This window comes from Eptatretus burgeri, chromosome 2, assembly GCF_056783735.1.
Source record: "Eptatretus burgeri isolate ZD-2024b chromosome 2, Ebu_testis_v1, whole genome shotgun sequence".
In the NCBI taxonomy this organism is placed as follows: domain Eukaryota; kingdom Metazoa; phylum Chordata; class Myxini; order Myxiniformes; family Myxinidae; genus Eptatretus; species Eptatretus burgeri.
The window spans coordinates 36194326-36216657 of NC_140962.1; the positions used below are offsets into that span (position 1 = coordinate 36194326).

General features: G+C 41.9%; 1 protein-coding gene across 3 annotated transcripts in view; it reads right to left on the reverse strand.

Annotated features, from left to right (window-relative positions):
* Positions 1-1314: 1314 nt before the first annotated feature.
* The window catches only part of KLHL24 (kelch like family member 24), a 59305-nt gene continuing 38287 nt past the window's right edge, over positions 1315-22332 (reverse strand). For all 3 annotated transcript variants that reach the window (XM_085867768.1, XM_085867762.1, XM_085867764.1), the window contains exons 3-10: positions 21504-21761; positions 18862-19113; positions 11548-11774; positions 7921-8105; positions 7559-7677; positions 7110-7298; positions 6377-6565; positions 1315-3589 (exon numbers count right to left, since the gene is read on the reverse strand). In XM_085867768.1, the coding sequence (XP_085723894.1) occupies positions 3404-3589; positions 6377-6565; positions 7110-7298; positions 7559-7677; positions 7921-8105; positions 11548-11774; positions 18862-19113; positions 21504-21761 (1605 nt within the window). In that variant the 3' untranslated portion in view covers positions 1315-3403. The remainder of the gene's footprint in view (positions 3590-6376; positions 6566-7109; positions 7299-7558; positions 7678-7920; positions 8106-11547; positions 11775-18861; positions 19114-21503; positions 21762-22332) is intronic.

A 22332-nucleotide genomic window follows, 5' to 3' on the forward strand; every position in this document is an offset into this window, starting at 1 on the left:
TATGCTGCACTTAAGAACTGAAGCATCGCACACTTGGACAGGACTTAAATCCAATTGAACATGCTTGGAACATCCGGCATCAACCTGCTTGCAGTTGCGGAGTTCTCTTAATCCACTGGAACTGACAGTCACAGAATGGGATAACATCTTACAATGAGAGGTGGATCGTCTGTTTTAGTCGACAAGAAGACATGTTACACTTATGTCAAGAGCCAGTGGTGGTCCCATATGTTATGAAGCCTTTTCTGCGAATGCATAAACTAGTATGTAATAATTTGTAGACAGTCATCGCTTTCAGCTTTCATGCTCATCTTAAACAGCCATTTAACTTGGCAAACAACTTAACTCTTGGCACTTTCTGACATCATATTTCTTGATTGAATGAACAGATCAATGTGATGGTCATTTTCAACTCATGGAACCTCAACAGATTTGAAAAACAATGAATACCTCAAAACATTCCTTTTTTGAATTAGTTTTGTGAGTAAACAAAGGTGGGGTTGGTATGATAGCCTAGATCCAGATATACACACTTGCCTTTAAGCTGTCTAACCAGGGTTTGAATCTCCACACACACATATAAACTGTCACATTGGTTTGTTGCCAGGAGCGCAATACATCAATTGTGCACCATCCTTTGGATGGATGCTAAAGTTGGTATCCTTCATTCATGTTGTATGCAGCCTGTGGTTGCTGGGAGCGCGGGTGTGCCAATTAATGTCGTGGCCCCTCAAGGTAAGAGCAGGAATTTGGAATTAAACAAAGGTACCGTTCAGAGCTCGCATACTCTTCATGAAGGACACCGTAGGGTCTTTGATGTCCACAAACCATTGCTGTTAGATGGGACACCCAGTATGTAAGGGACAGCGCACACATTGATGTCTTGCCCAGCCTGAATGTGAGACACCAGGATGACAGTTTATAGCTGGGCCGAGATTCAAACCCAGGCTAGATGGCGCAGAGGCAAGTGTGCATACACTTTGGCCATCCTGCTAGCCCAGTGGGTGTCCTGGCTAATCGCATTAGTTGGTGGATGTTAAAGATCCTACAGTGTCCTTCAGAAAGAGTTGGTGAGATGCCACCTGCACCCTGAATAAATTACAATTTACTGCCCTCACTGATGGCTGAGAAGATGACGGCAAAACACCCAGCATAACTCCTCACCAGAAACTGCTTTGGCAGCACTGATGCTCTGTAAAAAGTATGGTAGAGTGATGATGATGATGATGATGATAGCTGGAATCTTTATTTACTTGTTTCTTTCTCAGGTCATGTATGAATTTTTAAAAAAAAATTTATGTAATGCTATTACAAGTACATCAAACACAAATAGTCATAGCTGTCCAGAATAGAATGCTTAAACTTGGTATGTGCGAGAAATTATGCTGTTGATATAATGGGAATTCATGGAGTGTTGATCAAACTCCAGGACAAGGGACATTTTTCAATAAAATAATCTTTTATTGGCCTTTTTAATGTCGAAGCATTTTAATGGGTGTTCTGAAGTAGAATGAAAACATCTTATCGACCTGATATTAAACATTGGTACCTTCCAGGTGACGTAGAAAGCTGAAATTTTGCATGCCGGCGAACATCGAAGCCTATACACCAGGAAAAAATAATCACAGAACCATCAGAAAGCATCCGTAAATGAAAATAAATAAATGAAAAAAATACAGGTGAGCGACCCGAGACATTGGAGAAGCATGGTAATTTTGTGTGCTGATGGACATCGAAGCCGATACACCGGGGAGAAGTCGCAGAACTGTCGGAAAGCGTCCGTAAATGAAAATATAAATAAAGGAAAAAATAAATGAAAATAAATAAGTGAAAAAAAATGCAGGTGAGCAACCCGAGACAATGGGGGAAGCACCCGATACACTGAGAAAAATCACAGAACTGTCGGAAAGCGTTCATAAAAAATACATAAATAAATGAAAAAATAAATAAATAAATAAATAAATAAATGAAAAATCAGATGCAGGAGTGTGATCCGAGACAATGGGGAAGCACAGTTCGTTATTGCTAACAATGTGTAAGCATACCCTGCTCGTATATAATGGAGCTATGGCATATATGGGTATGGTTGTATGCATGTGATGGAAATGCAGCACCCTTGGGTGGTGTGTATGCTAAAATTTGTGGGTGTGCCCAGAATTCAAATACAGTGCCCTCTGGTGGTGTGCGTGTTAAAATTTGTAGCGTGCGACCTCAGAATTAAACACAGTGCCCTCCGGTGCTGAAATTTGTGGCGTCCCAGAAGAAAGTACAGTATTCCCTCGCTTTAAACGTGTTCACTTGGAACGGTTTCAAAGTTAAACGATTTATGTATTAACACCAAAAAAATTGATATAAACGGTGTGGTTCTGAGTTAAACAATTTGTTTAATACAGTATTTGCCTTGTCGCAGTGCATTGTCGGAAATCCCGCCAAAACACCAAGTGACGCTTCAGCGTAATGCATATGTGTACTATTTACCATAGCAAGTTGTCCGTCACTCGCTCCTGGCACTCTTTCACATCATGACACACCTCGAATGTCCTACAAGTGGTTCATCTTTTTGATGAGCCCCCATGAAGAAGCATAAGAAGAGTATAATGCTTGAAACCAAGTTAGAGGTGTTTCAATGACTTGAAAGTGAAGATGGCCCGACAATCGTTGGGCGTTTGTTTCACCTCAGTATTCATTTATACTGTGTTTGTATTGAATTATATTACTGAATATTGATGTATTATTTGTGTTCGCTTTGTCAGTTAGTAAGAAAACAGTGCACTGTTGGGTCTTGGGACAGGGTCTGGAACCTATTTCCCCTTGTACCATGTTAAAGGCGGTTCGCCTCAAACAAATTTACTTTGAATGCCATTTTCTCGGAAAGCATCCATCGTTTAAAGTGAGGGAATACTGTATCACTTTGTGGAAATATTTAAATTGCCACTTTAAATTGTCCATCGAAGTTGGGCCAACATGGTATTAATAATCCTAAGGATAATAATATGATTCCCCTGGCCGCTCCCGGTGGGAGTGGGTGCTCCGAGTAAAAAAGAATGCACCAGGAAGAAAAATGAAAAAAAATAGAGATGCAGATATAAACTACAGGTAGTGGACAAAAAATGGAAACATCTGTGTGTATGAGCCACACCAAGCAACGGCTTCCATGCAGGTGTGGCCCATGTGTTAATCAAATTATATCCCAGCATGTTTAGGGTCATGTGTAAAAAATCTGCACAGGGCTGGTTGCCTATAATTATGACTTGCATGGCAGCAAGAGGAGAATTACTTTCATTTTAATACAAAATCTTGAATGTCAAAGGCAAAAAGTTTCTGTTTGAATTCACTTTTCAGCCTCCTTTTGAGTGTTAGTCCATTGTACTGCTCTCTCTCTCTCTCTCTCTCTCTCTCTCTCTCATTGACAGTTGCGATTGATGGTGACACAGCCATGATAACAAACGGCCCGTTGCATTGTTGCAACTCGGTTCAACTGGCGTGACGACGGATCAAAACAGAAAACAGCATCTGTCGCATCTCCCTGCTCTCCCTTGCCTCCAAGAATGAAAATGTTTCCATTACAGACAGTCATGCCACAGTTCTCCTAAGGGAGGCAAATGTAATTTGAATGAGGAATAGCAGAAACAGAACTGGCAGCACAATGACAAAGTATGCTCGACACTTGTATTTATGAGTCAAGTACAGCAATTGTCCTTTTCACTCTGATATGATCAAAAAAGAGGAGCATTTATGTAACAAAAACAATGTGGGTTCGGAAGGAATTTAATTTTCTTTTTCACATTTTCAAAGTTACTCAAACAAGTTTCCTTGTGCAAATCAACCTTATTCCAATATTGATATATAGACTATTGATCAAAAGGGCTGGCAGGAGGTCCGAGAGGTACTCACATTCGCCTCGAAGCTGTCGAGTCTAAGTTATTAATCATTGTGTGTGCCGTCCCTCGGATGGACGTTAAACTGGGCGTTCCATCTGCCGGCATTCGTTACTGGATGTTAAAGATCCCATGTTGTCTTTCGCAAAGAACAGGTGAGCTATCACCTGCACCACGGCCAAATTGCAAATCCTGCCCAAACAACTGATGGGAAGGCAATGGCAAACCACACAGTATATCCCTTGCCAAGAAACTGCTTCAGCAACACTGATGCTGTAACTTGGTATGGCACATCAGAATCAGAATTGATCAATAAAGCTCTTAAAATGAGATAAAATAGACCAAGAAATGGCAATGTTAAAATTTTGCAATCTACAAACTAGTAGCATAATGCACAAGAAATATAAAGTTGTGTAATAATGCTAAAAGAGACATATTTTTCAAAAATTGAAAAATGGTAATGACGATTATCCTGATGTGAACTTTGTGTGAGGTTATTCCTCTCGTCATTGCACATCTCGTTCCGGACTTTCCCTGTTTGCTCATTAATAGCAGAGTACTCGCCCTATGGGCGATCTTGTTCCAAGCATGCAATGCGTTCTTCTGATGCATGCTTTTATTTGGGCGGTGTATACGCAACTGACAGCTCTGTATAGGCAAAAAAAAAAACTAACCTGGATAACCAACAAGAAGCAAAAACATACCAACTGCTTATAATTCAAAACACCTCACTGTACCTGAAAAATGTGGGGACAGGAAAACTGCACTGTAAAGGGTGGAGACTTGGAATACCCTCCCCAACCTGGAGGCGGCGCTACGTGATACACATTTACATAGAGAATTTGCGTCCCCCCTCCCCTCCCCCCAAGACGACCGGCAAAGATAAAAACAACCCTATACATTAAATGGGATCATGCTGATCCTCTGTAGTAAGTCTGGATGTAATTGGCCTAGAACTGTGCGAGGAGTAGCGTGACAAACAGACAGAATAACATGAAGAAGACGTCACGCTGAGCACGATACTTGCAAAATACATAAAACAAATTTGACTTCAAAAATAATTAGTGGTTGAATTCAGTGAACTGAAATATAAATCATCTTCAAATTTCAAGTCAATCGGATGAAAATTCAGGATTTTAGAAATACCACTTTAGTTGTTGACCTTTTGGTTTAAGTTGATCTCAAAAATAATTGGCTCGTTTAATTCAGTGACCTGAAATTAAAAAAAAATCCTCTTCAAATTTTAAGTCAAGTCAATCGGATAAAAATTGAGGATTTTAGAAACCTCACCAAAGTTGTTGACCTTTTGGTCGATGCTGATCTCAAAAATAATTGGTTTGTTGAATTGAGTGACCTGAAATATAAATCCTCTTCAAACTTCAGGTCAATCGGATGAAAATTGAGGATTTCATAAATACCACCTTGTTGACCTTGGGCCTATGTTGACCTTTTGGTCCATGTTGACCTCAAAATTAATTAGCTAGTTGAATTTGGTGACCTGAAATATAAATCCTCTTTAAATTTCAAGTGAATCGGATGAAAATTGAGGATTTTATAAATCTCACCAAAGTTGTTGACCTTTGGCCTACATTGACCTTTTGACCTCAAAAACAATAGACTTCTTCCTTATGACAAACTCTACCACGTGGTGAAGTTTTGTGAAGATCGGTTTAAAATTGTGACATGTAGGCGACAAACAGACAGACAGACAGACAACAGACAGCATAACAAAATCGACTGACTAATACACTTGAAAAATCTTCGATTTTGCAAGTAACAAACACACAAACACGGGTCCATGAGTTATGGACCATGAGTTATGGTCCACAAGTTATGGACATGAGTTATGGTCCATGAGTAAGGATTCTGATATCCTGCTGTCTCCCCAGAAGCACACTGCTAATGAAGTGCACTCACTTTTTTTTTAACCTTCCTCTTTCTTCCATGGTAGTTGTGAATCTCCTTTACCAGAGCAAATTTTCAGGTACTTGGCATGTACAAACAATTGGATGTCTGCACTACATCAATAAAGGAGTCTCTTTTGAAACGAAACATCTTCCTTGGAAACACCTGGCTCAACGTCCGTCCAATTCAGCCAACTCACTCCATGATGTAATTAATGCCCTGCCTGACAAACACCAATCTGAGAGTTGAAACTCTCATTCGGAATCAAGCCCAGGCTCTTCAGCTCAAAGGAAAGTTTGATACTTCTGCACTATGATGTAGGATAATTGAACTACAGCAAGCACCGATTCATAAATTCGGGGAAATACCTTCTGTGTTTGGTCCTTACTCAAAATACATCTGTGAAACAACAATATTTACATGATTTCCTTTAATTATCTATTTTTTGCTTCCCAGCTTTTTAAATCCTTCTTATCGTGCTCCAATTTCTCTTCTTGTTTCGAAATCTATCATTTTGTTTAACCTACTTTATTAATTGTTAGATTGTACGGTTGGTAGGCAGTGGCTTGTTCCCAAGCCTACGTTTTCCTTACCTGTTTTTCTGCGTTGTTTAAAACTGTCTCCCAGGTATCATCTGAAGGATCATAGCAGAGGATCTCAGAAGTAAGGCCCCCGACTATGAACACACAGCCGTTGAGACTGGCAGCACTGATGCAACGCCGAGCGATGGGGATGGGAGCACGTAGGGTCCACGTGTTACTGTCTGGGTCATAGCATTGCACCTGGGGGTGTTTGAGGTAAAATGGTTTTGCGGTGACATATCATCATACAAATTTGAGCAGCAGCTAGAAATAAGCCTGTGAAAGGTTGAGTGGAATAAATGAGGAAAAATTGGCCAACGAAGAACAGCATTGCAATGTAGACTCTTCACCTTCGGCCCAGCAGTCGCGCTTAACCACCTGATGAGTCGAAATGACTAAAACTGCTCCACATATCTTCGACAATAAAATAAGTAAATCAGAAAAAGTATGCTTTCGAGATCACCTTCAAAATATTGCATTGATGATTTTTTTTATTATTATTGCATCTCTATATTTTCATTACTTACGGAGTTAGGCAACTTTTTGTTCAACAGTAAACAGCAGTAAACTCCAAATGACAGGGGAAATGACTTTCCTTATTCATGGTTTTAAAAGACCAAATGTATGGAGAAATCTGATTATTAAAACTAGTCATATACCCTCGAGGAATATTGTTATTGATGTAATTATTTGTCATTATTATTAAGATTAATCTTGTGATAATAACATGAAAACATTGACTTACTTGATCAGAACAGGTATTGTCATCTGTGCCTCCACCGACCACATACAGACGATCACAACATGCTGCGATAGCTGCTGAGCTCACAGCCAGTGGAAGAGGAGCTGCTGTACACCAAATATTTATTTCTGAGTCATACATCTCCACACTATTCAGACGCTGGGAACCATCATATCCACCGACTGCATACACCTGGGCATTGGAGGCAAAAACAACATTGGTCAGGACATGTATGTGAACTGACAGCAACATGTTGGGGTTAATGCTTACCAAACGTAGAATGACACATCTCTTGATTTTGGCTTTATGGTTGTTGGAAGGTGCTGTGATTTTGGTTGGCTGGGAAGTGGAGTCGTCATGTTGAGAGCAATAATGTATGTTGATAGGAAGCAATGTGGTGGCTGTACATTTCAAAGCTCTGTGGCTTTGGGTGTAATGTTACATGATCTCACCTTTCCATGCAGAGTAGCCATCTTATGCCTCCAGCGACCCGTGATGAGAGGTGCCGCACGCATCCAGGAATTAAAATGGACTTTATACAACCACACATTATTGCAGTTCAAGCGACCACCTTAATGAGAATAGGTGAGAACGATTCAAAACATCAGGTGATGTGTAAGGTGAAGCACAGGAAAGTGAAGTACAAAGGATGTTTGGTGACTATAGCACAATGACCAAGGTGGGAAAGTGAGGAATGTTATAAGGGAAATCTATTTTTAGTTTGGAGACCATTGTGGGTGAAGCTTTGACAAATAGGAAGGGCCTATCAATGAGCAATACATGAGGAGTGGAATGTGGCTACAACAAGGCTTACCAGAGATGAGGATGTCATTTCGGAGAGCACAAACGGCATATTCAGATTTTGCAAATTCCGGAAGTTTCAACAGAGATTTCCAGGACCCAGAGAGAGGCTCAAAGCAATCCATATAGGGAAAGTTAAAACCTCCCATTCTTTCGCAACCGCCAACCACAACCACAACCTCTTTGCAACTTGCAAATCTGAAATGCATCACCCACAAATGTGTTTCGAAATGCGATCACAAATGCAAAGAAAGTCAACGTCCAAATCACCGGATCCTAATAGTTACAGAGGCAATCCCAAAAATGAGAGATCAGAAGGAACCAGGAACCTAACCTCAGATTTGTTTCTAAAGTGAAGGGCTGGGGTTCCTAAATAAAGGGGTACCATTTCCCCATGGGCTGGACTATGATTTTCTTTTGCCATTCAAAGTCATTACAAGCTGCGTTTGACAGCTATGCCTGGTGTTGGCTTCATGGTTAGGGTGGTGGGCTTGGGATCCTCGGGTCCTGAGTTCAAATCCCACTCAGCTGTTGAATTAATACCAGGTGGGGTTGACTCAGCCTGTCATCCTTCCGAGGTCGGCAAAATGAGTGCCAGTTTCCTGGTATCCTGTGTCAAAGTGGCGACTTGTCCAGGATTGTGCCCAATAGCCAAGGAGACTGCTTAGGCAGCATCAACGCTCTGCACAGAGTGTGGTCCCAATGGATGGATGGATTCAACAGCTCCATTGACCCTGACATGAGTGCAAACTCCACTGCTTGAAGTGGCACCTTGAGGGATTTTGCATAGGACATGTCGTTTTGTTAAGATATTTATTTCTGAGTAAAATAATCTGGTAGCTTTTAAAGGGAAAGAAAGGACTGAGGCTATGCTTGTTGGATGGGCATGCATGACTAATTGGATGTCATGAAATCACGTGCGAGCCCGCACACTCTCATTCTGCGACATGAATGAATACAAAAGTGAAGGAGTATTATTGTCAATAAATGTGTCAATGAATGAAAAAATGTAATTATTTCTGAGCTCCCCCCCCTCACTCCTTCTTTTCCCCTACTCTAGTATTACATGCCTTCATATTTGCGACTGCAGGGGATTCACTCATTCAAATGAGTAAAAGACAAACTGGTAAAACCAGAATATTGCTGCTGAAATAAAGATGGGCAGAATGCTTTTGCTAAACGTCTGCCGAAGACTTTTGAATGAATGTCTTTGGTGACTTTAAAAATCAAAATGTTTTAAAAATTAAATTGTAACAGATGTAAGTGGCTTAGAAGGCATGGCTTGGTATTTTTTGATTCCCAACGGAATATTGAAGATAAGGAAGTGAAGGTTCATATTGATGTGATGGTCAATATTTAGTGCACAAACAAAGAGCTCCACGTTGATAAGTTATGCCTCTTATTGCATCAGTATGTGCCAAGTTGTGTTGCTGTGCCTTATTTTTCATTCATAAAGATATGTGTGAAGCAACTGACCTTTAGCAACATGTAAAAAAAAAAAGAAAGAAAGAAAGAAAGAAAAAGTTTGTTTTGTGTTAAGTGGAAGTTTTTGTTCTGTAATTTATCTGAGTGCATGACAACAAAACAATTTCCTTATTTGCCAAAGGGTAGAACAACAATGGAACTCCTTCACTTACATCAGTCATGTTTGGTGTGTGTTCGAAAAATAAAGATGCAGGCATAATCTTAACAAGTGCGTTAAAATGGGTTTTTAACCAAAAATTAAGTCATTTTGGATTGCTTTTTATCCTACTATATAAAATAAGTTAATAAGGTAATGTGTATATGTCTGTTCCTTACGACACGGTTGTGCCATTCTCGATCAAATTTTACAATCGTGCTTGGGGGTACCCAGGGTCAGGTCATAGGTATTAAATAAATCTCTGCCCCTTTCCCTGTCAGGGTGGAGATGACTTGCGATTTTCGCCTGTGTACGTGGAATAGTGCAAGTGGTTGAACCCCACTCCCTACTCCTGGACGGAGCAGGGTATTGCGGGAGGGAAACAATGTCAAGGTGGGAAAGTGAGAAAATATTTGAAAACAAATACTCTCGCTCCGAGAGGAAGCAGGTATGACGAGTTGAAATAATGATCAGATTTCTCCATGTATAAGGAGAGTCATCATTTGGAGTTTACTACTTTTTCTTGGTGAACAAAAAGTTGCATAACTCCGGAAGTAACGATAACATAGAGATTCAATTTGTTCACTATATATCGTGATTTCGATAATGTGGAATTTAGCACACGAGAATAATGTAATGATATGCGCCTCAGGGTTCTGCCATGCTAAATGACAACATAAAGCTTCATTGCAGCTTGATCTGGTTCCAGGATATTAAAGTTTCAAACTTAGAAACGAGGTATGAACGTCCAAGAAATGTGAGTTTGAATTTCGAATAACACATATAAAGACAAGATACAGAGTGAATTTGTAATATATTTGTAATTTGTAAAATAGAACGTCCCACAGTTGACGGTGTATGGCAGAGCTGAAACACGATGATGAAGTCCAAGGAACTGTCTGTAGAACTCTTCCTTGCAGGTTTGCTTAAGCTATGTCAAGTTGGATGGGGAGCATCAGTGAACAGCAATCTTCAAGTCTTTCTACAGATTCTCAATGGAATTCAAGTCTGGGATTTGGCTGGGCCACTCAAGGACTTTCACATTCTTGTTCCGAGATTTGTGAAGTGCTGCAGAGACTGTTGGCATTCTGGCAGGTTCTCCCATCTCAGCCAAGGAACTCTGTAATTCTGTCAGAGTGGTCATTGGGTTCTTGGTCACCTCCCTGACCAAAGTCCTTCTTGCCCGGTTGCTCAGTTTGGTTGGACGGCAAGCTCTAGGAAGACTCTGGGTAGTTCCATATTCATTTCATAACCGAATGATGGAGCTCACTTTGCTCTTGGGAACTTTCAACACTCCAGAAATTGTTTTATACCCTTTTCCAGATCTATGCGTCCTCACAATTCCATCTCAGAGTTCTACGGACAGTTCCTTGGACTTCATGGTCGAGTTTGTGCTCTCACATGCACCGTCAACTGTGGGACATTAGATGGAACAGTGTGCGTCTTTCTAAATCATATCCAATCAATCGAGTTGACCACAGGTGGACTCCAATAAAGTTGTGGAGACATGTCATGGATGATCAAAGGAAATTGGATGCACCTGAGCTCAATTTGGAGTGTCATAGCAAAGGGGCTGAATACTTATTGATGCAAGACATTTCAGCTTTTCATTTTAAATTAACTTGTAAAAATTTCTAAATCCACGTTTTCACTTTGTCATTATGGGGTATTGTGTCGAGATCGGTGACAAAATATCTTAATTTAATCCATTTTAAATTCAGGATGTAACAAAACAAAATGTGAAAAAAGATAAGGGGTGTGAATACTTTCTGATGGTGCTGTATATGAACATGGAGAAATGGATGTCACTGCTTATGAGATAGAAAGAGATAAATAGGGAGAGAAGAGAAGAGAAGAGCTGTGTCACTCCACACAATTACATGAGGATGAGGAGCGGGAACAGAATAATCTAATCAAGATTTACAGAATTATGGGAAAGGGAATTGAAAATAGGTTGTAGTTCAGTGACACAGTAAGGCAATGACATGACATGAAGACGTGCGAGTTGGTGAGAAAGACCTTCGTGGTTGAGTGCGAGGCGATTCGACTTCCTTTCCCAGCACATGATGCCGTCGGGCCTCCTGAAGAAGTGGAAAACATTCTGGTGCTCCCCGAATGAGTGCATCTCCTTCTACAGCCTTGACTAAATAGGCCGGATGAAGCAGAGGTAACCGCACTGTTGCTAGTACTGTGCTCAGATGAGTGATGCGAGTTTTGGGTGCACAGTGGACCCAGCGCATCAGTGCCTGTTAGGGAAGAATAATGTGAGAACCTGGTCCGATACATTATTTGAAATGAATAGTGTAGGTTGTAATTGGCAGCGAGTTGTTCGTGTTGTGTGTGAACTGTAGGTTTGATGGGCTTTTTAGTTTATTTGGAATGTATTTGTTTCCATTTATTGTGAATGCTACATTTCAGATTTTATCAATCATAAATATTTAAATTAAGACACACAGATGGAAGCAAAACCGTTAACCTTGTTTGTTGATATATTCTGTAATCATGCATCATAAAACTGTGACACCTGGCTTGAACCCCCACCTCTCTCTCTCTCCCCCCCCCATTCTCTCTCTCTCTCTCTCTCCCCCCCCACCCATTCTCTCTCTCTCTCTCTCTCACTCTCAGATTATTGGAAGGAGATACACACATTTGTCCAAACTTTTAAAAGCATATTTCAATATATTGTTACGAATCTGCACCCGTCCGGCGTGCGAGTGACCGTGTCAACTAATAGCGGCCGGTTCGCCCACCGAACGAGCAATTCAGTCGTGACTTTCCGGAACAATGCCGGAAACCAGTCACGGGTGGGTTCTTAATCCCACCACGGCCCAGTCCGTGTTCTACCCACGCGAAATAGGGTCAATAGCCGAATATCGATATACCTAAGTACTCGCGCGGGTAACCTTCCGAGGGACCGTACCTCGGCGGAGGCCTGTTTGGACGCGAACCGCTCAAGCGGTCCGTTCCGTTCTGAGATAACCGAGCGGGTATTATCGCCCGACCTCGCCGGATCCGATTCTATTTATCGGGTATTGAAAACCCAACTAATATTCCGCAATGCAAGATGGCATTTCAATAAGGGAAAGAGGACACGACGAACGGGTTAACATTTAAATCAGCACATTTATTACAACTACACACGTATACAGGAACAATCTTGCAGTCATGCAGGTATTCAAAAACACCAACATGCACGTATACTGAAAAAGCAATGAATGCGGCACGGCACGCGGGCAAGACAAAGTGCTACACCGTCTATAAGCAATTATCAATGTACAGTCACTTACACAGTTTTACTTACGGGACTCTGCGCTACAACATTCATTCAAAAGAAAAGGAAAAGACCCCATCAAAGGCAATGGGGTCAGGCTGGGCCCGTAGACCTTTATGGCGTGGGACTTGGCAGACAAAACGAGTCCCACGAGACCGTTGCAGGTTACCTCGTTGTGCCTTGTGGCACCCTCGTTGTGCCTTGTGGTATGAGCCTCGACGTCCCGTCCCCATGGCAGTTAGCGTAGCCGCGCCTGAGCTCGGGCCTTCCGCGTGGCCGGCGAGCTCTCTCCGAATCTCCTCACACGAGCGTGCAGGTTCGCGCGACACCGCTGGCAGAGCTGCGCCTCCAGTCCGCGTCTCCTTCGCGACGCCCGGACTCTCCACCGACTGCAAGCTCCAACGAACGGGTCGCCCCACGGACCGCTTCTCCACAGACGAAGACCACCAAGACCACGAGGAGAGAAGAGGAGAAGAAGAAAAAGAAGAAGACTTGGCGCTCTGCGTGCCCTTATATTCCCCACGCTCCGCCCCTCCGCTCTCGCCCTGCCCTCCTTCCAGAACATGCGGGAAACTTCCAGAAGGAAGCGTTTTCCACTTTCAATGCCTCGCTCCTCCCCTTGTGCGGGAAAAACAGGCGGAAAAATCCGCGCGCCATCGGAATACCTTCTTATTTTTCATGGCGTTATTGGAATCCCTTGTTCCTTTTCCTTGGTAGAGACGGTTTTATAAGCGGAGAGGATTGCAGCGGGGTTGTGGAGAAGGTGATCGGTAGTGGGCGTAGCGGGGAAGGTGGTTAGGTGATTGGCGTAATTGTGGTTGGCGTGGTGGTTGAGGTGATCAGGATGGCGTGGTTTGTTGAGAGGCGCGTGTGGTTGTGGTGGTGGAAGGACGGTGGGTCTGAAGCGGTTGTTTGAGAGCGATGTTGGTGGTGGTGGTCCAAAATAACGATAGTGAAAGAAAAACGGCTATCTCAAAGATCACAGCCCTGTCCACACAGATAAATCCCATTAAACAACGGTGGGGAAATCTAACTGAACATGGACTTATCGGCAAAACTAACTCAGGACCTTTATGGTGTTCTGCGAATTTCCACAGCCGTAACAATATTATAACTGTGCATGTTGCAGAAAATGTTTCTTTCCTGATTGAATATATTGAAAAAGTTATGTTAGATGTTGATAACCCAGATTTTCAACCACGGACATGTTCCATATTTTTTAACTCAACAATGGATGAAAAGGCTAAATCTCAAAAATGAGGTGAGGATCATCTCATTGGACATCTCTCGATCCTTTAATAGTGTCTGGCACCCAGCTTTATTTTACAATCATCTGTCAGTCATTTCAACTGGCCTTCCTTGAATGGTCATCACATTTCCTCCACAAGCAGTAAAAACGGGTTGCTCTTGAAAGTATTCCATCTCGGGATCTTCCTGTTGAGGTGGTTGTACCGCAAGGCAGCGTTTTCGAACCAACCTTCTTTTCAGCGACCTCTTAGCCTCCCTGTAAAATCCATTGCACCATTTGCTGATGACTGCACCTGGTGCAGTATACCATGCTTCTCGGAGGCAGACATCAAGGCATCCCTGTCTGCAGGTGTTGAGAAATGTCGTTCATCAGCTATGTGGAACATGTCTTTCAACATAGTCCCAAGTTCTTATTTTGTCTCTTCATAAGGATTTGCTGTCAAATCCCACAGTTTACTTTTTTGGCCAACCTCTGGAAGAGATGGAATCCCTGGAGCCCTCAAGCCTTAAAATAATGTCGGACCCCACTATTGGCAGATTCGTAATTTGCGGACCCCACATATTCACGGTTTATAAAATGTGACCTGCTTCGACATTTGCGGCCCTGTGCTTCATGTATTCATGTTGTTTTTTGCATTTTTGTGGTTTTTCACGGGTGTAATCACAGATTTTCGCATTATTGTGAGGGTATTCATGGTTTTTTTCACTTTTTGTGGTTTTTCACTGGATTTACGATTTTTGCCTCATGAATCACTTACCACCGGGAAACTATCCCCCTTTTTCCATTGAAACAATGCCCCCGCTATTCTAGGATTCGCAATTCGCGGCATTTTCCAGGAACGTCTCCCCCGCGAATAGCAGAGTCCAACAGTAATTCCCAATCTATCCTGGGAGGAACATACAGTAGACTAGGCGTAAGTCGGCAGCGTGTAACTCGTCACTTCCCCAAAGTCGGCAGCGTCAAAAAGTCCCGAATTTATCTCATGTTAAGTCCCTTTGAATAAAGGGTCATCCCTCTGTAAGTCGTCATCTCTAAGTCGTCACTTCGTCTAAGTAGTCAGATGTTGTCCTTTCCCACGTAATGGAAACTCAAGTAAATTACCACTCCTCACTCGTCACATGGAACTGCTGCCTCGCGAGAAGCCTGATTTCATGGAATCATGATGCTCGCTCATTGGTTTACACCGTCAGTGATAGGCTATTTATAACTGCGTACACACGTTGATTGCACTGCAGGCAGGACAATGCCGACGAAGCGTAAGCTTACAACTAAAACCTACCAAGAAAAATACGACATTATCCAGTTTTGCGAGGCAAACGCACTGATGAAAACAGCCATAGCTGAGAAGTTGGACATCAAACGGCAGACATTGAACAATATCTTGAAGAATAAGGGCAAGATATTTGGACAAGTGGAGAAGATCGCGAGGCCGGTGGTAAGTGTGAAACGCGTGAAATGTGTGCCCTTTGAAGATGTCGATGACGCGCTCATCATCTGGTTTCGATAAATGTCGGCTCAGCCAAATATTCGGTTGGACGGTGAAATGTTGCTGCTGAAGGCACGTCAATTCGCTGCGGACCTCGGGCATGATGATGCCGAGACCTTGCCGATGCACTGGATAGACAGATTCAAAGTGAGGTGGGGAATCGGCAAGGTCAAGAAGTGCAGCGAATGAGGCAGCATGGATTCGCCGATACTGTCTTTCGGTGGAGGATTGCCCAGAAAAACATCATGGAATACAATGACCGGTTTGAGTCCTTTCTCATGCACCAGATTCCCAAGAGTTTGAGGCAGTCAAACATAACGGATTACTTCGTGAAGGAGTAAAGGATCGATTGAGCTTCGTGTTTAAGTCCGATCATGGTTTTATATTGGCTTGTTTTGTACATTACCACACTCACTTACACATTGGTATTGAGTGGTAATCATCACCACGATGACTGTGTGTCGTGTAATTTGTCACCATACCATCACCGATGGTATACGAGTTGTCTCACAGTTGTTCATTATCTTTACTTTTGATAGAGTGATTCATGAATTCCATCTTTTGCTTGATCACTTTCCAACTCACCATTGAACCCCCACCTATGCCCCGAGGATTGTGTTTTCCTTTTGGTACAATAGCCGGCTCTCACACATATGTGTCCAGGCCACGCGCGACTTCATCCTTCACCCCACAGTCATCATGAATGTTCGCATATGCGTAAGTCGTCACATTTCTAAGTCGTCACTTTTTTTCTCGGTCCCGATGATGACGACTTGCGCCTAGTCTACTGTATCTCCAAACTGGCCTCTAAGGCTTCCTGATGCATCAGCATTAACCACACAGGCAATCCCATTGTGAGCCACACAGAGCTCATCACTGTGTAGAAAGCATTTATCTAAAGAACTATGGAGTATGCCTCTCCACTTTGGGTTATTGCAGCTGCTTCTCCTCTTGCTTCTCTGGAGGCCTTCTTTTCAGATTATTGCTTTTTCCTGGCAAGAGGTTGGGTATGAAGGCCTATTTCTCACAAATTGCAGGCAGGTTGGTGGACTCTCAGTTTTCTGTAACCTCACTTCTGACCATTCTCCACTTGCACGCTGCTCTTTCTTTCGACCTGCATTAACCCCGGATTTCTTCCAGAAAACAACATCTGGTTTTCTTTCCAAAGTTGAAGCTTGATGATCATCTTCAGGCCTTGATCTCTCTCTTTTCTCTCACCTGTGGAACAGACTCCGGTTTCTGTTGTCTTGTGTTCTTCCCGTAAGTCTTTCAGGCTGTCCAACTAATTGTCACCTCATGCTGGGAGAACCACACCCACTTCCTCTGTGTTATGCCCTGGACCCTGTTGTTCTCTTCCATGAGCCTTCTTATTAAAAAAAAACATCTCTTTCATTATTTCTGATTTTCTGAATATACTAATGAAGAACCTGTTCTTGCAGATGGGTTAGTTCCCCCAGAATTGTGTGCGAGTTAAATCCCCCAGATTTACAAACGGGCTAATTCCCCCAGAATTACAGATGGGATAATTCTCCAAGAAATGCAGTATTTTGAGTATGACTTGTAATACCCACTCTCACCAAAGGTGCTGTTATACCATACCTTTTTACAAAGACAAAATCGCAGTGTTTCCTGAACTTTTGGTGCTGTTAAAATCTATTTTACCCCCTAAAACCCTTCACCTGCGCACCTCAAATACAACCAGCAGTTTTCCACTCATTGGCTCCAGTGGTTCAGGGTGCATTGGGGTCAAACAAACAAACACACTGAAACAGACACTTCTCAAACGTTATTGGAATACTCCTTGAGGCTTCAGGACTATATTGTATTAAATTGGTATAAAAATGAGTTCCCCGACAAGGAACTTCAACACAGGAAGAGTACATTCGGTCCATTAATTCCCTGTGCAATGGCTGCCAACGTATGGCTGTTTGTCTATGCTGTATCCTTTTTAAATGCTGAGGGTTCAGCAAGGAGGCAGCACGAACCATTTCAAATTTTTTTTTGTTATGGTTCGAACAGGGTCATATTCAAACTGCCCACCTCCCAGAGTCAGAGCAGGATGTAATTATTACACCACCAAGTCTGAAAAAAACAAGAAGTGGTTCCACTGGGGATCAAACCCAGGGTCCTCTGCATATAAAGCAGGTGTGATAATCACAACACTATGGAACCAACTTGTTGAAATCACTATCTTAAAGCGTTTTAACAGAATTTGTACTCATGTCCAATCCGATGTATTGAACTCTGGTTCAGAGGGTTGGTTCTGCTGAAACAGTTCCTCAGCCAGGGGTCAGGCTGAACAGTTTTATATCCCTCTTTCAGCAGTAGTTATGGCAGAACTTTGGAATTTGTCCATAGTGCCGGCGATAGCTCTTATACCTTTCATGAAGGACACCGTGAGGTCTTTAAAGTCCATTAATTAATCCTGGCAGACGGAATGTCCAGTTTAATGTCCATTCAAAGGATAGCACACACATTGATGAATCACCTTGCTTGTGAAACACCAGGATGATGGTTTATAGCTGGGTCAGGATTCAAACCCAGGCTTGCATCCACGTGTCATTCCACTGCACCACCATCAGTGATGCTTTGTACCCTCTGTCACCTCATGCTTTATGGAGCCTTGACCTCGTGTCAAAATATGTTTTTAGATCCTCGTGGAGGATCTCTAAGTCTTACTCATGTTGTTGTTCTTGTGGACTTTTTTGTTTCACAGCCTACAGTTTTCATCAAAACTTCCTGAAACTTGGCATATATATGTAAAAATACCCTGCACAGACAGTAACCATCTCCGATTTTGAAAATTCCTCCTATGAAAAAAAAGTTATGACGTCAAAATATCTCCGCTAAAGGAAATCGCCGAAAAAATTATCGGATCTTCGTGAAACTTGCCATGTATATGCAGAAAGCCGACGTGCAGGCAGTAACCATCTCCAATTTTGGAAATACTTCCGAGGAAAAAAGTTGACGTCATAATATCGCTACTAATGGAAATCGCCTATACCATTATCTCCGAAACTAGGCAAGCTGTTTGAATTTTGTTTGCGGGAATCAAGCCGGGCATTAGCACAGATAATTTATCGCAAACCTGATACATCACAATGACGTCATATTCGTTTCTATGACGTCATCATTAAGAGGACGAGGATCTTAGCTCATTTGAGCTCGTTTTAATTAAGAGGGCACATTGGATAAATAGATGTGCATGTAAGAATATAGGTGGCATTAGAAGATAAAGCATTGATGTCAAAAATATTGTGCACATGTCAATGCAAAACAAATGTTGATAAAGTGAGTTAAATGAAAAGGATAATTTATGAATATCACCTCAAAAACGACCTCTTCACTCTCGACATGCAAGTCATCGCTTGACAATAACTCCTGGAGCTCATTAAGCTGAAGTTCCAAAAATTCCTGCTGCATTGAAACAGCTGGAAATGTATCCAATGCAAAAGAACGGGATTGGGCAGTCAGCCCTGCGAGGCTGTGAGCAATGGAAAATCGATGGATACCAAGAACATTCTCAACATCCAACTGGCCCTCGAGAAAACGAGTGCTGGCATCCAGAACACTTTGCAGCTGGAAGGCAAAATGATAGGAAGTGAAAAATTGAGGAAATAGGTATTAACAGTGCGAGAAAAAAATATATAAATATGGTTGTTGGAATAAATGGAATAACTGTCTCAGTTTCCAACAAAGGCTGTGGGATCGGTCAGTAGAGGACCATCCTCGCCTTTGAGCAGTCTCCTTGTGGGTTTGATTCTCACTGTATGTAAATTAGATTCAAAGTGAGGGAACAATATAAGGGTCATTACGCAAGAGCTCACAGCACTGCAAGGATGTGTTCCATTACCAATCATCTTGATATCGCTTGCCAAACCAGCCATTCCTCATTAACCGCTTCATAGGAGTGCTTCGCTGGGTGCTTAAGCGACTTGACGAGCACTCCACAAGCTGATTGATAATGGAGCACACACACCTGGATATCTAAACCTGACAGCTCTCACAATGTTTATGTAGTCCACAATGATAAGACTGTAATTTAAGCATGACAGCTACTCACTTAAATTTAGAAAAAATAATCAGTGGTGTTTACAAATTTGACTTTCCTTATTCCAGATGATGACAGCAAGTTATCCCAATGTTTTGAAACACCTGACAAAGATATCTAAAAAAACAAAAACACATTCTGCCAGCTTGGAGAGTAAGGTACAAATAAATTTTAATTATAATCCGATGTGGCTTTCAATCGTCTATTTCATATCGTGAGCCTTCACCGAGTGGATCTTTTTGAGCCATTTATTAAATAATACTTAACCCTCTTCCTTTTCTTCAGCACCCCAAATTATACCTCTGAGTCTAAAACGAAATAGGGTTCCACTGGGGATTGAACCCAAGGCCTCCAGTATGGAAAGCAGGTGTGATAACCACTACATTATGGAAGCAACTTAAACAGAAGGTTATCTTATACAAAGCCAACTTGGATGGAAGAATCGTTAGTTGTCAGAAAAGGAGCTCTTTTCACATTACCTGTTGAACCTATATCTCCCTTCCTTGTATGAACATCTCATTTATAAATCCATGACCCCTCAATTCACAGATTTTGATGCACGACACAAGTTGATCATCGCATTCATTGAGTCTTTGACACCCCCTATTATGAGATCAGTGATATTAGAGTAAGAGTTTGACCAGATTTTATAGCTAGCTCTTTCATTTAATTTCTTTTGATAAAATTTTTTATAAAAGCAACATATCCTTAATATTTATTTTTTGAGTGCTATGTATGTGGAACCCATCTACCAAGGCCTTTCTTGTCGTGTAGGCCAGGTCAGTGGAAGCCCTCAAATGCTTGGCAAAGCCATGACTTTCTGAACAGTTAGTAAAGTTCTGTCAAACAGGGCCTTGTTGAGCTTCCCAAGTATTTTTCCATCGTTTCGAATTTAGTTTTGTTTTGTCAGCATCGAATTGTGGATGTTAACGGTTATTAGTTTACAATTCACAAAGGAATCAAGTTGAGATGCATTAGCAAATGCAAGGATCTTTGAAAGCTCCTGGGAACCCACCCCGAACAGAACGGAAGAGGCTCACATAAAATCTCAGATCCATGAATTCAACACTGTAACTATAATTTCATCATAAGCATATGATGAGACACGTAAATTAGAAGCATGCAGTAAAATTTTAGGAGCCAAGTAGGCTATTTAGCTTTGGAAAATGGTAATCTGAACATCATTCTTGTCATTGCAAATGACCAATAAAATTGAATCCTGACAAGTGTCAACTTGAGTAGTGCGAGCGAAGAGTTGTGCATCAGTTGTCCAATCTGCAGTCATGCAGACGCAAAATGTTTACCAACAAAATAATCTAGTGCTGAATTAATTTCCTGATGTAGTTCAATCTGAATATAAATTGCCACTCTGGAGCAGACAATGACAAACCAAGTCTGGTGTTGGCTTAACGGTTAAGGTTAACTGGCTTATGATCTTCAGGTTCTTGAGTTTGGGCCTCTGTTTGTGGCGTTACCTCACACCAAGTGTGTTGACTCAGCCTGTCATCCTTCCGAGGTTGGCAAAATGAGAACCAGCTTATTTGGAACAGGGAGCACAGTATCAGTGGCATAGCCGTTCTCCCAGGAATGATGCAACCAGCAGCCACAGGCTGCATACGAAATAATACGAATGACAAACCAGCTGCCCAAATGCCTTGTTCCATGATATCTGTTGCAAAGATTTACCAGCAACGAGACATTACGATCCTAACCAACAATATTACTTTCCTGGGGGTATATTATGGCCTGACAGACTCACTTGATATCAGGGTTTGAGCAAGCATTTAAATCATAAGTTCAACGAACATTTTACCAACTTCAACTTTTTATATGTTTGGTGCAATTTTCTTGTTATAACGTCAATACAATGCTTCACTGTCATTCATATATATTTTACATTCATGAACATTTGAAATACCTGAAAGAGGCTTGACGTCTCGAGCAGGCTCTGGACATTCTCAACAGAGATTTGTATACGCCCTGTGTACACAAAGTTCAGTAGAAGCTCAAGGGCACCTGCGTTAACATCGTTAATCTCGATGTAGTTCTCTTGGCTCTCCTGCATCTGATATTCAAACATTGCGCGGAAGTATGGAGAGGAAGCGGCGAGGACAACACGGTGGCAAGGAAATTCACATCCATTGGCCTTGAGCACGACATCAGTTAACAGCTGTCCCTGCAATGAATTTACCAGGAATGAGCAGTGGGTGGATGAAGAGCAACCTCAAATAAGTTGGGCACAGCTTATGACAAACGGGTGAGCAGTTGACACCATTGACACTGGCACCTTGCAAATCGAGTTTTGTGGAACTGCTACAAGCAAAGCAGGTAATCTTTTCATTAGGTCTAAAATGATAAAGATGGCATCAGATCAATTTCAAAATGAAGTGTTTTAAGATCGCTTAACGTTTCAAATTACATTAAGTCAGTAGATATTGCAGAAAATCCACCGTTTGACAATTTATAGACCTGATGTCTCAGAAAATGATCTTCAAACAGACCTTTCAAAAAGTGAGTTTCATAAGATGGAGAGCGATTAAGATGGCACCTTCTTACAATATTTTCACAAAGCAATCTGGGTTATGCATGCTTGCTGTGTGAATCACAATTGCTACTGCCATCAGAGATGAATATTTATGAGTGGTGATGAGAAACTCCTTTCCCATTTGATAAACATGGGGAAGCCAATGTACTGTAATTAACTTTTCCATTGGCTGAATGTGGCGTCACACATTTATATGGACTTT